Source organism: Aricia agestis, chromosome 12 (genome assembly GCF_905147365.1).
Source record: "Aricia agestis chromosome 12, ilAriAges1.1, whole genome shotgun sequence".
NCBI lineage: Eukaryota > Metazoa > Arthropoda > Insecta > Lepidoptera > Lycaenidae > Aricia > Aricia agestis.
The window spans coordinates 10,418,129-10,441,268 of NC_056417.1; the positions used below are offsets into that span (position 1 = coordinate 10,418,129).

A 23,140-nucleotide genomic window follows, 5' to 3' on the forward strand; every position below is an offset into this window, starting at 1 on the left:
AGATACTATAAGTACTACATTTTATAATAAAGAATTGCAAGTGTAATGATGACGAAGTCCTAGGAAGATAATATATATTCACTCAAAAGCTTTAATTAAAAGAAATTTAATAAATACTCGTTTTTAAATGTTTTTTTATTTATTTTCTCACTTAAATATACCTACCTTAGATACATATTCATACACAGCTTTCATCAATAGGTACTACATTTGTCTTAAACCTTATTATCAACCTAGTATCAGATAGGCAAGTGTTAAATCTCTTTTTTATTATACTTATAAAAATATTTATACAGTGGAAATCTTAAACAAGGTCTTGTCACTTAAAATCAAAGAAGATGAATCAAATATCCCTTGTGTAAATATTAATTTATTATTATTAAAGGAGTTCAAATACCAACTTTTGATGAAAGATAAAAACAATATTATAATTTCAGACTTTTATTTGGCAAACCAATAACAATTAGAAACTGCATTGCAAGTTGCAACTATGGGAAATTGCCTGGGATATCTCAGACAGAGAGCGGTCAAGGGTTTTGTGTTCTTTGTGTTGTATTATGTTGTAGAATGCCTCCCGTGTGAGTATCTCTATATACTCACACAGGAGGAGTTCTGAATGTGTCAGAATTGCTCCTCAGTCACACACTGACTGCTCCAACGCAAATGCTTCAACGCGTGACCACTCTGTCTGATAGGTCCCTAAAACGACCACATCTTTTTAAAATGTATAATACATGAGGACTTACTAAAGTCCTTATTACATTAAAATTTAAAATGTATTTTAAATTTTAATGTAAAAATATAAAACTAATATTATTATTATTGAGGTACAAAAGAATTTTTGGTAATAATAATATAAGTTCCAATGAAAATATTATGTTTTATGAACAATAAGTATGTTTGTTATGCAATTTTTGTTATGTCTTTTTGGAAAAAGTACTATAAGTAATGTAGGATTATATTTTTGAGTTTTAGTGACTATTCCCATTATATATTATATCATATTGTAGTCAAGAGAAGTTATAAATGAAAAAGTGCATATGAGAATTTAGCTAATTTGGATTTTATATTATCAATGATTTAACTTTTCTAGTAGTTTAGGTGTATGTGTGTGTGTCAATATTTATTCGTGAATATACATGAATCTAAAGTTTCAAAGGTTGTGTTCTCAAAATTCTTGTTATTGAGAAAGTAATACCTTTGAATTTACCTCTTTGGTGCAGCGTTTATCATGCATGGTTTACAAGGAAATAGTTTGTGAAATAACACAAAGACCTACTGCAATCAAAAGATTGTATGAAATGCTCCTAAGATAGGTTCCTAAGAAGTACATAGTAAGTCCTCATGTATTTTAAGTTTTAATTTAATATAAAACTAATACTTATTATTATTATTGAGGTAAGTACAAAAGTATTTTTGGTAATACATAATAATATATGTTCCTATGATAATATTATGTTTTATGAACAATAAGTTCCATATGTTTGTTATGCAATTCTTATTAAGTAAGTCTTTTTTGGAAAAGTACTATAATGTAGGTTTTTGTTTTTGAGTAAAATTTAGTGATTTACACTATTCCCATCATATAATACCATATTGTAGTCAAGAGAAGAAGTTATACTTAAATAAAAAAGTGCTCATATGAGAATTTAGCTAATTGGGATTCTATGATATTATCAATTATTTAACTTTTCTAGAAGTTTAGGTGTGTCAATGTTTATCCGGAGCATGTTATACATACATCTAAAGTTTAAAAGGTTGTGTTCTGAAAATTCTTGTTAAAAGTAAGTAATATTGAATTTACCTCTTTGGTGCAGTGTTTATCATGCATATACCAATAATACTTCAGATTTACAAGGAAATAGTTTGTGAAATAACACAAAAACCTACAATGCAACTATAAGATTGTACCTGTAGGTTTTTGGTGAAAATTCATACTTGTTTTACAGTAAGTAATTATAAACAACACTTGTGTTCCTTATACCTTGTATGTGTTTCTTGTGTACTAAATCAATGCAGTCTTAGCTCATCGCACAAATGCAAACCTTATTGTTGACTAGACATATAGGTATACTACACCTCACTTATGTTATTATTCTGAAACCTCACTAACACTAAATGGATTACTAAGGTCTCTACGTTTCTTATGTATCACTTCGTGATTAACTTGAGAATACCTACTTAATCGTTTTCCAAAAATTTGGACACTTCGAATGTTTAGTTTTTTGGTTTTAATAACGAATTATTTTCACTAAAATATATGCTATAGACTAAAATATAACTTATTATGTAACTAACCAACTAAATAGCAATATAATTTAAGACTAAAAAGTATGTAATATTAATAAATAAAATTACTAAAATGTAAACTATTCAGTAAAAGCTACTCGTTGGTTGGTGTTTATTGAATTGCTGTATTTGACGTAAAAGCAAGCGAGCTTATGTCAGAAGTGTTGTCATGATTCGAAATTATTACTCAGTTAACAATGGAGAAGTGAGTTTTGTGTCACGTGACCACTGACTGGCTGGAAAATAGAGGTCATGGTACCAAAATGCGAGCCAGTCAGTATTCTGGCTGGCTTTAAGAGCTCATGATAGAGGGGCAGGCGTATACATTGACCTTTAAATGATTTACTAACTTTACTAAGTCTGATCATCGGCAAATCCAGCTTGTGCTTATTTCTGGTGTTCCTACAATGAATGTCACTTTTAGCTTTAAATTTACTTATATTTTTTCTAACATGTATTACATTATCCAAAATGTATTGAGAAGCAACAGTTAGAATACCAATTTCTTTAAATTTATCTCTCAGAGATTCAAAAGAAGACATTTTATAAATAGAGCGTATGGCTCGCTTCTGCAGCACAAATATTGTATTAATGTCGGCAGCGTTTCCCCATAAAAGGATTCCATATGCCATTCTACTATGAAAATAACTAAAATATACTTATCTTCCCGTGTCTTCATCAGAAATTTCTCTGATTTTTCTGACTGCATATGCCGCAGAACTGAGCCTACCTGCAAGATTAACAATATGAGGACCCCACTGTAATTTACTATCAAGTGTTATACCTAAGAATACAGAGGTGTCTACCAAATTCATCTTCTCATTCAATAGTACATTGGTTTGGACTTGCCTAACATTGGGCAAAGTGAACTTTACACATTTAGTTTTACTGGAATTTAAAAGTAAGTTATTAGCATTAAACCAATGTACTATTTTTGAGAGAGCACTGTTTACCTCGTCGTAATTTGACTGTTGTCGCTTCACTTTAAAAATAAGTGAAGTGTCATCAGCAAAAAGTACTATCTCATTATCATTTTCCTTAACAAGGTTAGGTAAGTCATTTATATAGATGAGAAAAAGAAATGGGCCTAAAATAGATCCCTGTGGGACACCTAATTCTATTTTGGTTCCATTGGATCTGTTACCGTTTACTTCAACCCTTTGAGTCCTGTTTATAAGGTAAGAAGTCAAGATGCTAAGAGCTGAGTCCTTTATGCCATAGTGGCATAAAATAATAATATATAAGAAAACAAGCAGTCGACTCGAAGAAAAAACTGTGTCTTTTCTTCGTAAAAACTATAAATAATCACTCTGAAAATATCTAATATTGAAAATGAATTAATATCGAAAATATTATTCAGTTCCGATATTTTGCTTTGCAATTAGATTACAATAAAATAATACATTTAATTATAACTTGCTACATATTCCTGCAAATTACTAATGGTTTACATATTTGTTTACTGGTAATCAAGTACACATGATTCTAAGTCTCTCTCTCGATGTTATATCGGATGACAATAATTATTGTAGAATAAATATAATAACAAAGCTATTATAAACATAAATAAAAAAAGTATCAATTACTAGAAAATAAGACAAAATTAAAAACTTACCGTTACATAATACGTAAATTGTAATACTTTACACTAGTTTTAGTAGGTGCATTCTGTGAGCATTTGCCTGCGTGTGTGAGTTAAAAAATTGAGCGATTGCGGGAGATACTCCCAAGTCCCTATAAAGCTGCAAATTTATTCTTCACTTCATTGTGCGTTTTTCCTAAACACAGTAAACATTTGGTACGTATTAGCATACAACATTCAAATCGACCGAGATTGGCCTTCATTCTGCCTTAATAATAGGATTAGTATGATCAGAGCGTAAAGGGCACTTACATTGTGAACTTTGGTTAAGTATTGTTGTACTTAACTTAAACTGTAAGTAATAAATAATTATTTAATATTGTAAGTAATAAGACTGTAAGTAGTAAGTGATAACGCCTTCGCGTGGTCTAGTGGTTAGAGCGTCGCTCTCGACTCCGGAGGTCGTGGGTTCGAATCCCGCGTTGGAAACATGTTATTTCCATGTTTGGTTAGGACAATGCAGGCTGATCACCTGATTGTCTGACAAGTAAGATGATCCATGCGTCGGATGGGCATGTAAAAAGTCGGTCTTGCGCCTACTCTCGCCAGTCGTATCGGTCTTCCGTCCCACTGGGTTATGAGAGTAAAAGGAATAGAGAGTGCTCTTGTGTACTGCGCACACACTTGGGCACTATAAAATTACTCCTGCGTACCTGGTCTGGTTTTAATGAAACCGGCCACCGTCACCGAAACCGGTGTGGGGACTATTTTTTTTTAAAGTAATGAGTCAATTATACTTCATACATCATCACACTAATGATTTAAATGCGTAAGTTTGAGTGTGTGTTTGTTACTAATTACTACTTCACGCCAAAAATATTGAAAAAAATTGATGAAATTTGGTACCGCAGCATAGAGCAGACTTTTGTTTAATAGACTGGCTACATCCTATGATGACATAGTAATTTAATGTTCCTTTGGGATATATAGTTAAAGATAATGAAAAGTAAAAAAAAAAACTAAATCAAAAGTAATTATGACTTACAAAACACTTTCTTTTGGCATTTATCAGTCAATGTTTTATTCTATTTAAACAATTTAATAATGAGAAAAAATTATAAGGCACAGAAAGAAGTTACATAATGAACAAACACTGTCCCAAATATGACATGTTCTAATTAACGATTTAATAAAGAAAAATGTTTGATCACACTTTGAGGCAAGTGACATTGACACAGTTATTGTAAACCATTTCATTACGCCTGTTGTTTACATTAATTATAATTTTGAAAATAATATTCAATGAGTACAGTGTAAACAGGAGGTACTTAACTAATATTATTTTTCGTTGCATCAGAAAACTACGTTTTAAAACCATATTAATGAAAGTTATTTGCCTAGATGAAATAAAATCCCTAAAGGTTGTTCCGATCAACTCAAAAATTCAAATAATATTCCTCTTGAACTAGGCTTAAGAGTTAAGGCGGTTTAATTTTCTACCAACATCGGTCTAGCGACCCATGCTGCCGCTGCTTGGCGGAGAGCAAAATCGACCCTATAGCCTAGGTCATAAAGTGGCATATTATTAACGAGCTTTTGCCCGCGGCTTCGCTCGCGTTAAGAAGTATTATTATATTCAAACTTTCATCCCCTATTTTAACCCCTTGGGGTTGGAATTTATCAAAATCCTTTCTTAGCGGATGCCTTCGTCATAACATCTACCTGCATGCAAAATTTCAGCCCTATCCATCGAGTAGTTTGGGCTGTGCGTTGCTAGATCACCATGTCAGTCAGTCACCTTTGTTTTATAAATATATAGGCAGATTATTATTAAAATGTTGGTCGGTTGCGGTCGCTTGTAGCGAGAATCGGAAAGTCACTTTAACTTGTACTATCAGAGAAGTTGATTCCTAGGCAGATGGGAGACCTACGTAGTCAAACCCAGCAGATCACAATTATTAACATTGATCCGACCAAATGACGTTGGTCCGTCAACTGCCTAGGAAGCAATTTCCTCGAGGGTACTTTCAAGTTTCAAAAGCTATATATTTCAAGCAAAAACAAGTGCCAAATTATCAATTCTTCTTGTCTCGTCTTGTCTGGTCTCGGAATTAATGAACATTTTGTGTTGCCAATATTACGTCGCTATGTCGAAATCGCCTTTACACAATCCACACGTATTGGGATACCTGTAAAATAACATATTCATTTTCTTATCTCTACCTACTGACCAATAAAGTAGACAGATTTATGGAGGAATAAAACTTGAATAAAACTGATGTCGGATGTAGAGCTGAACATGAATGGATAGCTTGTTATGGTATGCGTTGATGTAACGTCTGAAAAATATGTATGGCATTTCAACTGCCATTGACGTTGTAATTTTGTTAAGATGCCTCTTCACAATGGTCCATGCTGGCCGATTATAGGCCATCACCATTGTGTAGACACGACACGACAATGTTGGCGTTGCGTTCGTTGACGTATTCAATTATTGAATGCGCCAAAACGAAAGTTGAATGAAAGAAGATGACGAAAATTGAAGACGAAAGCGCATAGTGTGGACATAGCTTTTTGATGATGGCTCGTGAAGATATTTTTGACTCTATCTTAAGCCTTAGCTAGTTAACTTCGAATAAGTTCTTATATTTTATATCATTCGAAGTAACCGATTATCTACTTAGTATTAATTTATAAGAATAAGAAAGCCTTGAACTACGATAACAGCTCTCAGTAACAAGTATGGCTGCTGATAACATCGTACTGACTTGAGACATAGTTGTGGTTTTGACGTTAACTAAATAATATTATCATTTTAATGTTTTTAGAAAAACTGGAATTTATTTGGGTTTACTGTGGCAACAGGTAACCACAAAAATCGAGAATAGGAGATATTTCTGCTACATTTTCAAGCTCGGTGAAGCACGTTTTTCGACGTTTGACAATTACTTACAATTACTATTTTAAACTTTGATTTCACTATTAGTTAACTTAAAGTCAAAATGGTGAAACACGTTTGGCGAAAAACGATTTTAAATTGAGAACTAACTTTTCATCTATAAGTTTATTATAAAACAAAGTCCCTTTTTTCCTCATGTCCCTTTGTTCTCTTTAATCTTTAAAACTACGCAACGGATTTTGATGATTCTTCCAGTGTTAGATAGCCCATTTATCGAGGAAGGCTATATTTTATCACAATAAGACTAATAGGAGAATGTAGAAAAAAAATGGGAGAAATTATTTGAAAGGCTTATCTCGCGAACTACTGGAGCAATTTTTATGTTATTTGGCACTGATAAGAAGTAGACCACGTGAAGGATCATAGGATATTGATTTAAATCATTTTTTCAGTGGCTATATTTTTTAAACCCGTGCGACGCCGGGGCGGGTCGCTATTTGTTTTATAAAACCATATTTTTATGTGTAATCGCCTACTGCCTCTATAATTATTCAAAGTGTTACTGGTTTTAAGGTTTTTCAGTAAAAATATACCAACATTTTCCGTCAAAGATATCAATGAATACATAGTTGCTCTAGGTGCGGAGAAAATGTAAGTTTTTTTTTCCAAATGTATCAGATTAAGCACTTTCTGATGACTCAAAGTTTTGAATTTCGCCCACAACACCCGCTTAATAAATTCACTCTATATACTTCGACACAATAAATGCTTATTAGTATTCATGAGTAGGCAAAAACGTTGGAACTCCAGAATAAATATTAACCTCGTACGTATAAATCATGCCATTTTAAAAATATTCGAGACTTTTTAAATATGCTTGTTTCCTCCTTTTTACACAAAATTTACAAAAATCTCTTTTGATACAAATCACAAAATTATTATATTCAGTATCATGCTCATGATATTATAATCAGTATCATGAGCTCTTCTCATTTTTTTTAGTTTAGTTTTTTTTTCTTGTAATAAATTTGATAAGAACAATATTGAATCACATTAGCTTCTAAAAAAAGTTCTTAGTTTACCTGCTTAGAAGTTACTATGACACCGATAAAAACGTTGAACTTATTTCACCAATAATATGTTTATTCAGATGATATAAATAAGTACTCGAATGCCAGTATTGTCTAGACACTGTACTATATTGTCAGTGCTCATACACAAAGAATAGAATATGGCTACTATATCAGTATCAAAGTTACTAATTCGAACGAATCACAGTCTAATAAGTTCAGTCAGAATCAGAGGAATAACACGAAAATCAAACTTCGTATCAAATCTTTCCAACGAATGTTGAATAGAAATATTTATGAACACGTCATGTTGTTTTCTGGAATTTTCTGTAATACTGATGGTCACACAGTTTTATCTCATCGCGACGAATAACTTTTCTAATCAATTTCGATATGGTTGAAGGATAGAAGCTAGAGATAATAAATATGATTTGATGTGTAACACAGAAATGCACTTTAAGATCATCTGTTAAGGTAGAGTTACTTATTATATCCTACGAAAATCCGCAACCATGTTTTATTTATTTATTGTTGTAAGGACACCAAACAGTACTGTATACATTAGAAACTTATAGAAATGATCATTAATAGTCAACAAGAGTTGATGCATGTAACTTAGGCATCCATTACACGGTAGGTTTTACCACAGTCATGGTAACTGATGGATAACCTACCGTGTAAGAGCGTGACAGACGATTGCATGAAGTTGATTGACGAAAATCTGGATATCTTGATTTTTGCTTCATGCAACCATCAGTCACGAATTTTGAGTGAGTGTTATCACATCTGACAAAGTAGGAAAAAAATTAGAAACTTACCTTTGAAAATGTTGACTTTGACTGACATAAAACTGAAGAGAATTGAGTGACCGTCTTATACCATTCGTCAGTCCATCAGTCACCATCAGTCAAACATATAATTCATGATTGACGGAATTGAGTGTCGCTTGCATGAGCGTGTAATGGATGTCTTAGTAGGTGACACAGTATTTACAATATAGCAAGTTCAGGCAGAACATTATACTTCTATTATATTTAAATTGAAGAATATTTTCAAATACCATTTCTAAATAGATTGTTTTAAGGGTCCTTCCCGTTTCATACCACTTATTTTTCAAACCGCGGTATGAAACAGCGAAGTACTGTTTTTGAATTGCCTGTTTCATACCGGCGTCCGAAACAGCGAAGACCTTTTTTGAATTAGTCGATTCGTACCGTAGCGCAGATTTTAGTACAGTCAAGCTCAAAATATCTCTAAATAAATAACTAAACGTTTATTCTGCCACAATTAAATGTTACACATAATATGACTTAATATACAGAACTAACATCAACAAGAATAAAATTAAAAATTAACCTATTTTACCTATTCTACAGCTAATTCAGCAAACATAAAGTAAACAAAAAGGAAAAAAAAAACAATGAATGTATTAAGCACAATTATAGCACGGCAGTGCAACACCCAAGTGTGCAGAAACGGAGACCACTCAGGCTAAGACGACCGAACAGTCGTCCCTGATCTTCCGTGGACCCCTAATTTTCGGGCATAGGATAAGCACACGGAAGCTGTACATATTAGAAGCTGTATTATATCTGTATTCTATATTATATTTCTATATTAATCAAAAAATTATAATTTTATAGCCAACTTAAGTCTCACGACCAAACTAAACTAGCGTTGTTTTTAATGTTGGCACCTTAAAAAGAATAGGGGTGTATTTAGGAAATATAATATTTTTTTTACAGATGTATATTTGTTACACCTGAAAATATGTAAAAAATACACTCTTCTTTAAATTAAAAAAAACACTTATTGTTTTCAAATTTCCCGCTAAAACGCTGAAGTTCATCATGGCGTCGCTATGACGTCACGGTCTTCCAAACAACAAAAATCTTTGTATGGGTTTTACATCGAAATGTCACTGTCACACACAATGTTTTGGAGATCATGACGTTACACTCTGTGATGGCTGTTTGCGATCACGTGATATTACGGATTAAATATTTACTTTTTATGAAATAAAATAAAAAATATTATAAAATTAATGAGTAAAAATATGCCATTTTCGGTAATTCTATAATACAAACTCTCAAAAAACAATAATTTGTATTTTATTTCGTTTACTGTCTACACCCGTTCACTGTTATTATAAAATAACAAGTTAGGTGAATAGTACACAAAAATATTTTTTTAGTTCTTCTTGTTATCACTTTTCTATACGCCAGTTTAAATAAGTGATTAGACTAAAAATATTTAATAAACTTCGTGGTACGAATCCACCCATACCAAAAAAGAATTAGCCTTTTCTTACCATTCCAAGCACCGCGGTACGAAACAGGCAATTCAAAAACAGTACTTCGCTGTTTCATACCGTGGTATGAAAAATAAGTGGTATGAAACGGGAACGACCCGTTTTAAATATTTATACGTACGTTTTTACCAACCGCATCCTTGCTTTAATACTCGTATTAATTGTCCAATTTTGCCATGTCCAAAAATTTGCCAAGAGTTGTTATGGTGTGGTTGGTGAAAACTGGCATTATAAAGATCCATAGTAAATTTTCTAATAGTTCAAGCATTTTCTCTTTAGGAAGCAGTTTGAGATAGAAGTAAGATTTCATAACTATTTTGATAACATTACATAACATAAGTATTAAGTAGTATACGTATAATAATAATAATAATATTATTATGTATGTGTTATCTATATATTAATACGTGAGCCAAAACCTTTGTATCCCTTTTGACGAAAAATGGGGAAAAGTAGGTGAATAAAATTTTGCACAGTTATAGTTTATATGGTGAAGGAGTGCATCAAGCTAATATTATTTTTAAGTTATGCCTTTATCATACATTTTTTTTAACAAATAAAACATTACACTCACTACAACACACACACTAGGAAAAATGACAGATTTTTGAGTGACAAGCCTATACATACGAATTATACTCTTTCATTTATGGTTGAAGTCTTTTGACAACAAGGTGACAAATTGAAAATAGATGACAGTTTTTTTTTATTGAAGCGCATAGACAATGCTTACACGGCCAGTCTGAGATCAGCTGAGTCCCAGAGACAAGAGTCGAAAAAAATATGATGAAGTCAATATTATTTTTTTACAAAATATAGAGTCCTAATGTCGTTGAAACTAAGGTCGAATTTCGACCTCTCTAGTCATAATAATTGAATACCCTTAAAATTAAACTCCATGTAAGTTCTAACTTATTTTACGAAAACATCTGGTGTCCAAAAGACCATAACAATTTTATTCACCCATAACCTCTTTATTGCCGTGGGATATTAAAATGTAAGCCACAGATTATACTAAATTTTTGCTGAATAAACATGTGACAAAAGTATCCAACTTTAGTTTAGTTTTGTCAATACAGTAGAAATGTAAAGTCAGCTAGCTATTCTGAAAGTTATGTGGCTAGTTTTTATGTTCTGCCCTTTGCTAAAATAAGTTTCTTGGTGAACTTGACAATCTACAGAGACAGATTTTCCAGAGTTCGCTCCCGTGAAATGTTGGGATCCTAAAAATTTAAAATAAAATATATAAGTAAAAAGTATGAAACAAATCAAGTTTCTAGCCGTAACAGCCTAGAAATGATAAATAATATTATATCTTAGCTTTACTTACTCAATCTAACAAAAGACCTAAATAATGAAATAAAAAATGGCTCCAAACTTTTTTGCTCTATCGTCCGCATTCAGAGACATTTGTTGATAATTAACCTTCAATTTAGTGCAGAGATTGACAGATAATTTAAATGTTTGAGTCTTATGTCAGAACTCTTAATTTAATTACAATAATTAAGTAATTAATAATCGTCTCTGAGTGCGGCAGTAAAAAGACGGCCGTAGGCACGTGCAATGTTCGAGAGTTCAACGGTCATATTTTTACGGTGGCTTCATCTGCGTCTGTCAGTAGTCTTGATGCTTTACATTATATGTATAGGTTCTCATGAACCCGCACAAAATCAATTAAAATTTCATCTTCCTGGCTGGTCCAGTTGACGAAACTTATTTTGAACAATAATACGTGCAATGTTCTTGAAAATAGCTTCACCGCTATGAAAAAAACGTTCACAGACCATTCGACACCGACATGACGGCCGTCATGCAAATGGCGGCACCGGCACCGCTTTTTGGCATACCGTTACAGTTTACCGTTCTCTAGGAAACCGCGCCATATTACTTAGTGTCTAAACACACTAGGCCGAAAATACGCGGCCGAAGTTTGGCATGATTATGTCAGCAATGCGCTACGCATACAATATATTAACGCGACGCAATTTCGGCATGGTATGTGTGTGTCATCATTCATCGGTAATTCAAAATACGTTGCAGGCAAAATCATGCCGAACCTCAGCCGCGTATTTTCGGCCTAGTGTGTTATGACACTTACAAAGACAACGTTCCAGTGACGTCATTCACCGCTGTATTACGGCCTCTACATGACGGCACAGCTTTTGGAGGAAACCAGAGCTGAGCCTAGAGATGGTGCGTTATAGCTTAGTTTGACTATACTCAATATATCAGGAGAGCTCAATAATTAAATGAAAATTGCTTCAAACTTTTAAACTATGCTCATAATTCCGTGCGCTCTTTCAATAATTTCCACAGCGGTCAGACGACCTTCACACAAATGTCCATATCCCATGAATATGAGGTCATGCGGGTAGTTTTATAATTGACAATTAACCTCTCACCTTAAACACTAAAATATTATGTCCATGTTATGACAGCGTCCTGTCCTCATAATTGTTTTGATGAACAACTTTTTGTCGCTATGAATTTTAATTCTTAATTGTTTAATCGCTTCAATTATGTGTGACAGTTGCTCATATCGGCAAAATGGAATTAAACGTGAGATGTTACTGATGCGACTTCATTTTAAAGATAGAGTTTTGAATTGGTATGATCATTTGTTGGCCTACGATGGTCCAATACGAGCAATTATGGAAATTATGGAAAGCAATCTTGGTTAACCATTATGCCCGACGTGGCTAGCGCATGTTAAGAAACTTATCCTCTTTTGAAGGAAGTAAAGTGTCACCACCTAATCCCCGCGACTCGCGATTCTGTGGAATGTCTATGATCACTTATATGAAAGGTAATATACACTTAATGCCGCACTCAGAGACGAATATTACATGCCTAACTTTACAGTTAAGCAAGTAATATTCATTGGTACCAAATTGGGATGATACCCTATTAATTACTTAAATGAAGATTTTGACATAATTAAGCCCTATACATTATTCTTGAAACTCTTCATTTAATTGCACTTAAGTAATCAATATTCGTGTCTGAGTGCTGCAGTTAAGGTGGGATTTTACCAAACACACATAAAACTTAGTTTTCTAAAACTTAGTTCCCATTGAACGCGTTCATGCTGCGACGTAAATCTCGTTTTGTTTCGATTGGATTTCACAAACTTTTTTTGATCGCGATTATTAAATCTAAGTTTACGTGACAGCACGCGATTATTTTACATGTTTTCATCATTTTAAAGCCTTTTCGCGCTAATTCAACTGCAAAATAGCAAGAAACAATACATAAACTAACAAACACATGTGTCAAAACTGTCATTTTGACATTTCTTTTGTCTATGTTTTTCGTTCCGCCATGACACTACACTGACAGGGCTTGAACGGGTTTTATGACGTTGAACTTCGGATATTGGGCGTTCAGAAGATAAAACTCGGATTTGCTGTGAACGCGTTCAGTTTATGCTGGTGAAATGCATTTCGATGTTATAATCGCGTTTATACGTTTTGAACCGGTTCAGAGTGCTTTGAACGCGTTCGATTTCTTTGGTGAAATCGCCCCTAAGTCATAATGAGCTAAGTAGTGTGTACGGTGTCTCGTAGTGTGAAGGACCGGATCGGCGAAGCATTCGTAATCGGCTGCCGGCGCCAGTACGCGACCGGGTTATGCAATGCCATGACCACATGTCTCAAGTATGTACTCATAGGACGAGCGCTCACTTCGGACACGAAAGTGTAATGCTGCGTTTCTATACTTGCCAAGGCTTGACCAGCGTCCACAAGCACAAGCGTATAAAGAGAGTATCTGCCTTGGCTTGCGTGAGCTTATGGACGCTTAGTATCCGATGGAGTAGTGTCGGTTTTTGGACACAGATTTTGAGGGCACTTGCGACGCGTTCACACGTTGGCGCGCTTAGTGGCCGCTGTGAAAGGTTAAACCAAACGTAACACAAGTTTGGTTTGGTACTACTTACATATTCTGTGGTTTGGTGTCCATCATGCTTGGATGTACGTATAATACACTGACGCTTGTGGATCAAGCGTGTAAACGACTTCCAAATGCCAAGTGAGATTTGTGGACGCTTGTGCCTTGTAGACCAAGCCTTGACAAGTATAGAAACGTAGCATAAGGCCTTATTACACCGAGTAAAGTAGCGAGACATATTATAACATACAGGGTGCTTGGCCGAGTGCGCTGTCTCGCCACTCTACTCGAGCGAGGCGAGCGCTTCGAACTCTTAAAACTTAACATTGCTATTCAAAACGTATCTCAAGAATGTCGTGTCTCCATTTGTTGTAATTAAGAATCCGCTGAATGTCAAAAATGTCTACAGTTTCGACATTCAGCGGATAATTACTAACAGCGTAACAGCAGATATTGAACAGTATTTGATGTCAAAAGCCTGTTGTATTGCTGTCGCAAGATACATAGTCACCCTGACACAGGACGTATTGTGATTTGTGATCTCCTCAAAATATCTCATGGCCCGAAATAGGATATATCACTGCAATGTTTTCACGCTACAAGCAGCACCAGCAGAAAACAAACATTTTTGATTGACGTTTAACAACGTTTTTGTCCATATTCTGACATATGGAATACTAGCGACCCGCCCCGGCGTCGCACGGGTATAAATTAAACAGCCACTGAAAAATGATTAAAATCCTATGATATTCTATATTAAAATCGATAGCTTATGATCCTTCACGTGGTCTACTCCTTATCTGTGCCAAATAACAAAAAAATTGCTCCAGCAGTTCGCGAGATAAGCCCTTTCAAATAATTTCCCCGTTTTTTTTCACATTCTCCTATTAGTCTTAGCGTGATAAAATCAAAGATAAATATAGCCTATAGCCTTCCTCGATAAATGGGTTATCTAACACTGAAAAAATCATCAAAATCTGTTGCGTAGTTTTAAATATTAAAGGGAACAAAGGGACATGAGGGAAAAAAAGCGATTTTGTTTTATAATATTACTAGCTGTCCCGGCAAACGTTTCTTTGCCATATAAAGTATTTCACCCGTATTATTTTATTGAAGTGACTAAATAAGTATGTGACCAAGGCAACGTCCATTGCTATCCCGTCGCACAATCTATGGTCACCGTCAGTCTCGAGTTGTAATAATTTACTATTTTTTATTCAACAAATGCATTTATCGATATAATAAATAGGTACCCAGTAGTCGATTTTCAGACCCACTGAATATGCATATAAAATTTGGTTAAAATGAGTAAAGCCGTTTCGGAGGAGTACGCGACCTAACATTGTGACACGAGAATTTTATATATTTACCCCCTTACTAATAAACGTTGTATAAGCTTTGAACAGTTATACAGTGTTTTGTTCCTGTCACACATTTTTAATTGGATTGAAGAAGACAAAACAGTATATAAATATTCAAAGCTTATACAGCGTTTATTAGTAAGGAGTAAGATGTATAGATTGACAGAAACGTTGTTAAACATGCGTTACGTCATAACGTACGTGCAACATGTCGGGTTTTGGTTGGATTATAATTTACTGTATCATGTGCTAATAACGCCCTCTGCTCCGATCTTTGCGTAATATTCCCTATTCGTGCTGGACCCGTCACTGGTTACGTCATTCTGGTTATAAATAAAAAAAATGAATTAATATACTTATTTCCTTTATTTTAACACTAAAAAATACTACTTATGTAAGTATAATATTATTATCACAATAGAAACTCTAGCTAGTAACTCTAGGTACTCTAAGTTGTACAAAATTATATTTCATACCTAATTACGAAAATAGTTTACAGTTCAAAATATATTTAAATAGTACACTGTATTTCCTTAAATTTTATATTTTACATGTTTAATAATTAATATATTATATTTTGTACTATCGTCTATCAGAAAAGTTGATTCCTAGGCAGATGGGGGACCTACGTAGTTTGGTCGCGTTACATCAAACCCAGCCGACAGATCACAATTAACATTAAATTGAGATGATCCGACCAAATGACGTGGGTCTGTCAACTGCCTTATATTTCCTCTATTTGGTACTTTTAACAAAAAAAAGTATGCGTTCTTATATCTTCAATGTTGCTATTGTTTTTATCGAGGCACTTTATTATTTCCAAACAAAAAAACAATTCGAAATAAAAATAAATTAACCTAGAAAAATATTATAATATTATTGGTAACTGGGTAAGTATTTAGTAACTTGCTTTTGAATACAATTTTTGTACTCCTAATTCTTTCGAGTTGAGGTAAAGTAGGCCATAATAATAACATATTAGACGACCTTACTTTTGTGGCATAGGTCTTGGTGACCAATTCAGGTACCATGAGAGAAATTTATTCATATCTATTAGGCAGATGCTACGTTATTTGGTCGGCTTATGTCAAAACAAAGTTAACCGCTGTCGGCTCGGCTTAACATAGCCCGACTAAATAACGTATATTTTCCTGATAACACAATATAATGATTATTATCAATGTTATTGATTTTTCTCATAATACGGAATCTCGATCATTGATCTAAATAACGAACTATAATATAATTCAATTAAAATTTTGCTCTTAATAAATTGAAGACGTTAGTGGAAGAAACAGGTAAGTAACAAGATTAAAAATGCCGTTTAAATGGAGGCATTGAAAAAAACTTGAGAGGTGTCAAGGGACACCCGAATGGAATGAAGTTATTTCTTATGTTCAAAAAACCTGTATACGTAATATACACTCAAAAAGTTATAAAAAAACGCCATCTATTGACGCCCAGGAATACTAAAAATGCGTCGGTTTATTCTCAAAAAACGCAATCTAGTTGACGCACAGGAATAGTATCAGCGCCCTCTGCCCCTACCATGCAGGTATAATAAATATCGTTCTGTCTAGCCTATCTAGCTTTACGCCGAACGCGCGATAAGGAACTTCGTTCCAAAAATGTGGATTTTATGTATAGACAGATGATTGAGTAGGTAAGTAATCCGTGTAACTTTAAATAAACCTTGTAAAGGTTTATTTAAAGTTACACGGAAAAAAATGAATAATTGTCCTTAATTATAAAAATATGTTGGTCACCTGGTTCCCCCACTCACTTCTTTAATTATTAATTATTTGCATTATACGCACCACTTCCAATGGCACAACCAAATTGGCACATTGAATGAAGAGTCTTCTACACTTATGACCAGTGGCGGCCCTAGGGTGGCGAACACTCGCAAAGACCAGGGGCCTCGTAATGGGTAAGGCTACTGCTTGTGACACAGCTCCTCTTCTATAACGAAGTACCCTGTGCCTCCTTCTGCTTGTTCTTCTCTTTATCTACCTCCGCCATTTTGAGGGGACCATGGGACCAGTCTGCTGGGTACCCGTACTGTCGGACATCGTCCCACCACTGTTGTTTACCGTCTGCCCATATGCAGTAGATGACGTTGGTGCCGACCAGCACCGCGAAGCACACCCAAAATGCCAGCCTCCATTGCACGAGGGTTGACTGAAAAGGAAATGCTTATTAGGATATCTGTTCTCGCATTGAGTTTAATGTCATTTCACACCAAAAGGAGACCAGATCCCCTAGCCAAGACTTCTTCTTCATACTTATAGAATCGCCCATCAAAATGGAATTGATATTATCACACGAGTCGAACGTCAACGGCATTTGCATACAATTTTATCGGCGATTATACAAAGAAGCGATAAAGAAAACGTCTTGGCTAAAGGGCCAGTAGAGCAGCAAAGGCTATATGATACGTCCAATCAAAACATTATGTTTTTTTTTTTATGAAATAAGGGAGCAAACGAGCAAACGGGTCACCTGATGGAAAGCAACTTCCGTCGCCCATGGACACTCGCAGCATCAGAAGAGTTGCAAGTGCGTTGCCGGCCTTTTAAGAGGGAATAGGGTAATAGGGGAGGGTAGGGAAGGGAAGGGAATAGTTGAGGGTAGGGAAGGGAATAGGGTAGGGGTAAGGGGATTGGGCCTCCGGTAAACTCACTCACTCGGCGAAACACAGCGCAAGCGCTGTTTCACGCCGGTTTTCTGTGAGAACGTGGTATTTATCCGATCGAGCCGGCCCATTCGTGCCGAAGCATGGCTCTCCCACGTACAAATGTCCTGTCAACACTCTATAATCGTACGTAAAAATGTATGTATAAACAGCTTATTGCATCGCATGCAACAAAATAAACTTATTATATCGCATGAATAGGATCTGGGTAATGGCTATGTTTGTATTTCATTACGTTGGAAACTCTTCAATACGGCCGTTTCGCCATTATACACACCATTATTTATACGCTTATCGAGGAATCGGATTTCTATGATCAGGCACTACTATATTGGCTAAAAGTCAAAAAACCTGATTGAATAAAAAAAAGTTTTTTGTCCTTCTAAACCTATACAGTATTTAAAAAAATAAGTGATAATACTTTAGGGTGTGTTCATGTTCCTTGTAGAGAGTTCACTGTGAAACTTTGTGTTTACTTTTGTATGGGCAAAAGCCTCAGCGCCACGAGTTTCCCCATACAAAAGTAAAAAAAAATCGGTCTTTCCGCGCTGCTACTTTCATAGTTAACTCTCTACAAGGAACACGTACACACCCTAAAGTATTATGACTTATTTTGTTACACCCTGTATAATATTATTATTTATTAGTTATTTGTTATTAACTTTAGTTGAAAAATAAATAGTCAATAGAAATCACATTTCAGATATAATGTGATTGGATCATCATTGATACTGAAGTCGATGTTCATCCAATATTTCATGCGGGTAACAGGAAATTTTATCCGAACTGATATAAGCCATCAGGAATTGAGTTTTCCGAATATTATAATATTTACTCCAGCACTAAAAGTGATATAACAACTTGGCGATTATATAATTTGAATAAGAATATTAATTTTCTACGTGGGAGAGCCATTTTTCGGCACGAATGGGCCGGCTCGACCGGAGAAATACCACGTTCTCACAGAAAACCGGCGTGAAACAGCGCTTGCGCTGTGTTTCGCCGAGTGAGTGAGTTTACCGGAGGCCCAATCCCCTACCCTATTCCCTTCCCTACTCTCCCCTATTCCCTTCCCTTCCCATCCCTACCCTCCCCTATTACCCTATTCCCCCTTAAAAGGCCGGCATCGCACCTGCAGCTCTGCTGATGCTGCGAGTGTCCACGGGCGACGGAAGTTGCTTTCCATCAGGTAACCCGTTTGCTCGTTTGCCCCCTTATTTCATTAAAAAAAAATCTGACAATCATTTTAGTGGTAAAAATTTACTTAGGTATCACACAAAATTCATGACAGTGTAAGTATAATTCGAGTTAAAAATTAGGGAAATTAACTTCAATTTAAGCCTTATTGTTATTTGAACTTATAGTATCTATAGGTTAAATTTAACCTTAGGTTTAATATCTCTTACATTTATATAAAGATAGAGAGAATTATTAACGTGTTAAGCCATTGTTAACTTTAAACTAGCGGGGCTAAAATGGTCACATTTAGCAATTCCATATTCCTCTCAATCAATTCAGAGTGACCATTTAGCGATTTAAAAAAATGAATCATATATGATTCATATAACGATTCTCCAAAGCGACCATTTTAGCCCCGCAGATCTGCGTAAGCTAAGCTCTATTATAATATTATTGTTCGACGTCTATTCAGGATGTAACCAAACAAAGTGATCATTCTTGGTATGTATGGGGGACTCATACACACCCTAAGTATAAACTACTAATAGCGCTGAAAGAGTAACTTTTTTTAAGACTTTTATATGGGAAATTCCATGAAACTCAGATGCTTGCGCATACAAATCACAAAAAAGCGCTGCTACTTTCACAGTGAACTCTATTATACAACGGACACATAAACAGTAAACACCCTAATGTATTATCACTTAAGTTTCTAACACCCTGAATATAATCTTAGTATCACCCGTATACGAAGTTATCAAGCTCTGGCGACATCATAACCCATTATCGGCTTAAGAATCTATCTCGAAATTTCTTAGAACCAACTCGATAACTTGATAAGACCTCATCTTATTGTCAAGCTAAAAGCTTTATGAACTAGCGGTTGACATTGTTTTCCTTACTTTTCCTAACCATTGATAATATTATGTTGCTAACTTCATTTCGCCCAAATTTGATTTCTGGGACCAACAGATAAACAGGCACTCGCATTTCTAATATTATAATTATGTTTTAATTACTAAAATGATGAGAAAATTATGTAAAAACAACAATTTTTCAATTTGTATTTAAATAACAAATCGAATATAAAAATACTAAATTCTAAAAGTAAAGCTTACTTAATAACAATATTCTGTTCCTTATCCCAAAAAGGAGCTTGAATTTTTTTCTTTAAAATGTTTAATTGTTTACTAAGACAAGAAACACAAATTGCTCTTGAGTATAACAAAGTTTAAACTTGGAAATTGCCAAGGAAACTTTACAATAGTATTTTATTCCTGAGCGGATCTTATGAAACTTTTAACGAAGATCGTAGTTGTAAAACTAATACGTAAAATACTTCAGTTATTTGTTAAAATTTCTAATCAGTAATCTTATTTAATTTCTAAAATACATCTTAAAGTTAAAGAAATCGTTCGTATACGAATTTTTGATTTGGTCACGAGTTTAAAACAATTTACCCGTTACAAAAAAGTATACGACCCCGCTGAAGTTTTCCCTTCAAAAACATACCATAATATAATATTATTATCTTTAGACGAAAAATAATTATTGTTATATATACTTACGTCTGGTGTTAGAAGTCCAATCAAATACGGTGTGATGATGCCAGAAATGGTAGAAGTACCATTGATCATGGCGGTGAGGGAGCCAGCGTAGTTGGGAGCTAGATCTAGCGCGTTCACCTGGAAATATACAAAATATTATTATAGATCTGCAAGGATACACAAACACAAAGGACACACAAACACATAATTACAGAACTATAAAGATGTCTTATCGCGTCCATCACATTATCATGGGGCCGTGAATGCGTATTACGTAGTGTAAGTTTCATCTCAGCCCATTCTAACCATAATATCCGAAAGGCGATAAAAATAAAAGCAGTCCACGTGAACAAATAAAACCTACATCTCATAGCGAATATTTAGCTGGTTATCATAAAAATAAAATGCATTTAAAGATATTAATTAATAATTATTACCTTCATGCCACTGTAGAAACCTCCCATGAGCGCCATAGAGGCGACAAAATACGCCACCGCAGCGAAACGGTCGCAGCCGGCGTATGACGCTAGTATAATGCATATAGCTGGTCCCGTAGCAGCTGTAATGAAGTTGAAATTTAGGTATTAGTAGAAAAGCTAAATAATTAAATGAAATTAAGACTCATTCCTTCCAGTTGGTTGAAAACTTTCAGGATTGGATCTAAAACAGTCGTACTATTGACTGTTTTATTATGTACCTTGTGCATTCGCTATAGTTGTAATAGCAAAGTTAAATATTTAAAAAAAAATACAGGATTTGATAATATAACGTATTGCGTGATCTTGCGTTTCAGTTCAATGTTAGATCCAATCCACCCATCCAAATCAATCGAAAACAGGAATAATTAATGCATGCTGATCTTTATCTGATTTACCCACAACCTACAAGGAGACTATTGTGCTATTACAATACAATACTTAAATATATTACATCAACCAAGTATTGAAAAAAAGCCCACTGCACTGCCTCTAATAATAATTCTTATTAGAGGCAATTCTTCCCAATCAGAGCAAATACTTAGACTATTGTCCAGGTATAATAATGCGTATTAGTATAATATTACTAGCTGTCCCGGCAATCGGCAATCGTTTCTTTGCCATATAAAGTATTTCACCCGTATTATTTTATTGAAGTGACTAAATAAGTATGTCACCATGGCAAGGTCCATCGCTATCCCGTCGCACAAACAATGGTCAGTCTTGAGTTGTAATATTTTACTATTATTTATTCAACAAATGCACTTATCAATATAAAAAATTAGATCAAAATCGGTCAACCCGTTTGGATGCTACGATGCCACGGACAGATACACACACAGACAAACAGACAGACAGACAGACAGATAGACAGACAGACAGACAGACACGTCAAACTTATAACACCCCTCTTTTTGAAGTACCCAGTAGCCGATTCTCAGACCCACTGAACATGCATATAAAATTTGGTTAAAATCAGTAAATTGCAAATTGTTAGTCTAACATTGTTTGTCTAACATTGTGACACGAGAATTTTATATATCGTATAAGATCTACGTATAAGATACAATAATTATAATCTTTCTCTATAATCTTTCTCCTGGCATAGTCGACTCTAGACTGAAAGAAATAAACGTAAATCTGAAAGAAACTAATTAACAATTAATTATGCTACCCACCTATAGTCGTATGAATGATTCTCCCCATCTTGATGCTATGCCAGCCCTTCTTCACGAAGAGATCACAGAGCCAGCCGAGGAAGAAGGCGCTGAACCACATGGCTAAATACGGCATGGCAGTCAGGGTGCCCGTTGTGGCGATGTTGAACTTGAGCACATCTGTCATGTACTTCGGTAAGTCAGTGACCATCGTGTAGTAGCCCCAGTCGTGCCCAATCTGTAAAGTAAGAGCAGGTTTACACGGCACAATCCTGCACGTTTTTTGCAGTATACGTCTTAACATTCATACGCCGATTGATACTGCAACAAATCGTGCAGTACAATCGACATGTGAATGGTTCTATAAACATTGTATGCGCCGATATTTATTCGTGAAGACGTATACTGCAAAAAAACGTGCAGGATTGTGCCGTGTGAACCTAACCTAAGTTGGCATTTAAATCAAAGAAGTAGACCATACATTTATTATGAAGTGATAAATTATTCCGTATCGAGACTTTGAATATTATGCTAATTGCTTCCATTTTTGTTTCAAAATAGAGGAAATTGTAATTGTTGATAAATTGAAATTATCTTAATGTAGCATTACGTAAAACATCGAGTTGAAAAAAATATTTTCAAGTTAATTAATATAAGCCGAAAAGACAGTATAGAATTTAGGCAAA

General features: G+C 34.6%; 1 protein-coding gene across 1 annotated transcript in view; it reads right to left on the reverse strand.

The window, feature by feature from the left end:
- Positions 1 to 17,234: 17,234 nt before the first annotated feature.
- The window catches only part of LOC121732320 (putative inorganic phosphate cotransporter), a 36,356-nt gene continuing 30,450 nt past the window's right edge, over positions 17,235 to 23,140 (reverse strand). The window contains exons 7-10 of the mRNA XM_042122167.1: positions 22,476 to 22,692; positions 21,259 to 21,380; positions 20,843 to 20,959; positions 17,235 to 17,581 (exon numbers count right to left, since the gene is read on the reverse strand). Coding sequence (XP_041978101.1) covers positions 17,363 to 17,581; positions 20,843 to 20,959; positions 21,259 to 21,380; positions 22,476 to 22,692 — 675 coding nt within the window. The 3' untranslated portion in view covers positions 17,235 to 17,362. The remainder of the gene's footprint in view (positions 17,582 to 20,842; positions 20,960 to 21,258; positions 21,381 to 22,475; positions 22,693 to 23,140) is intronic.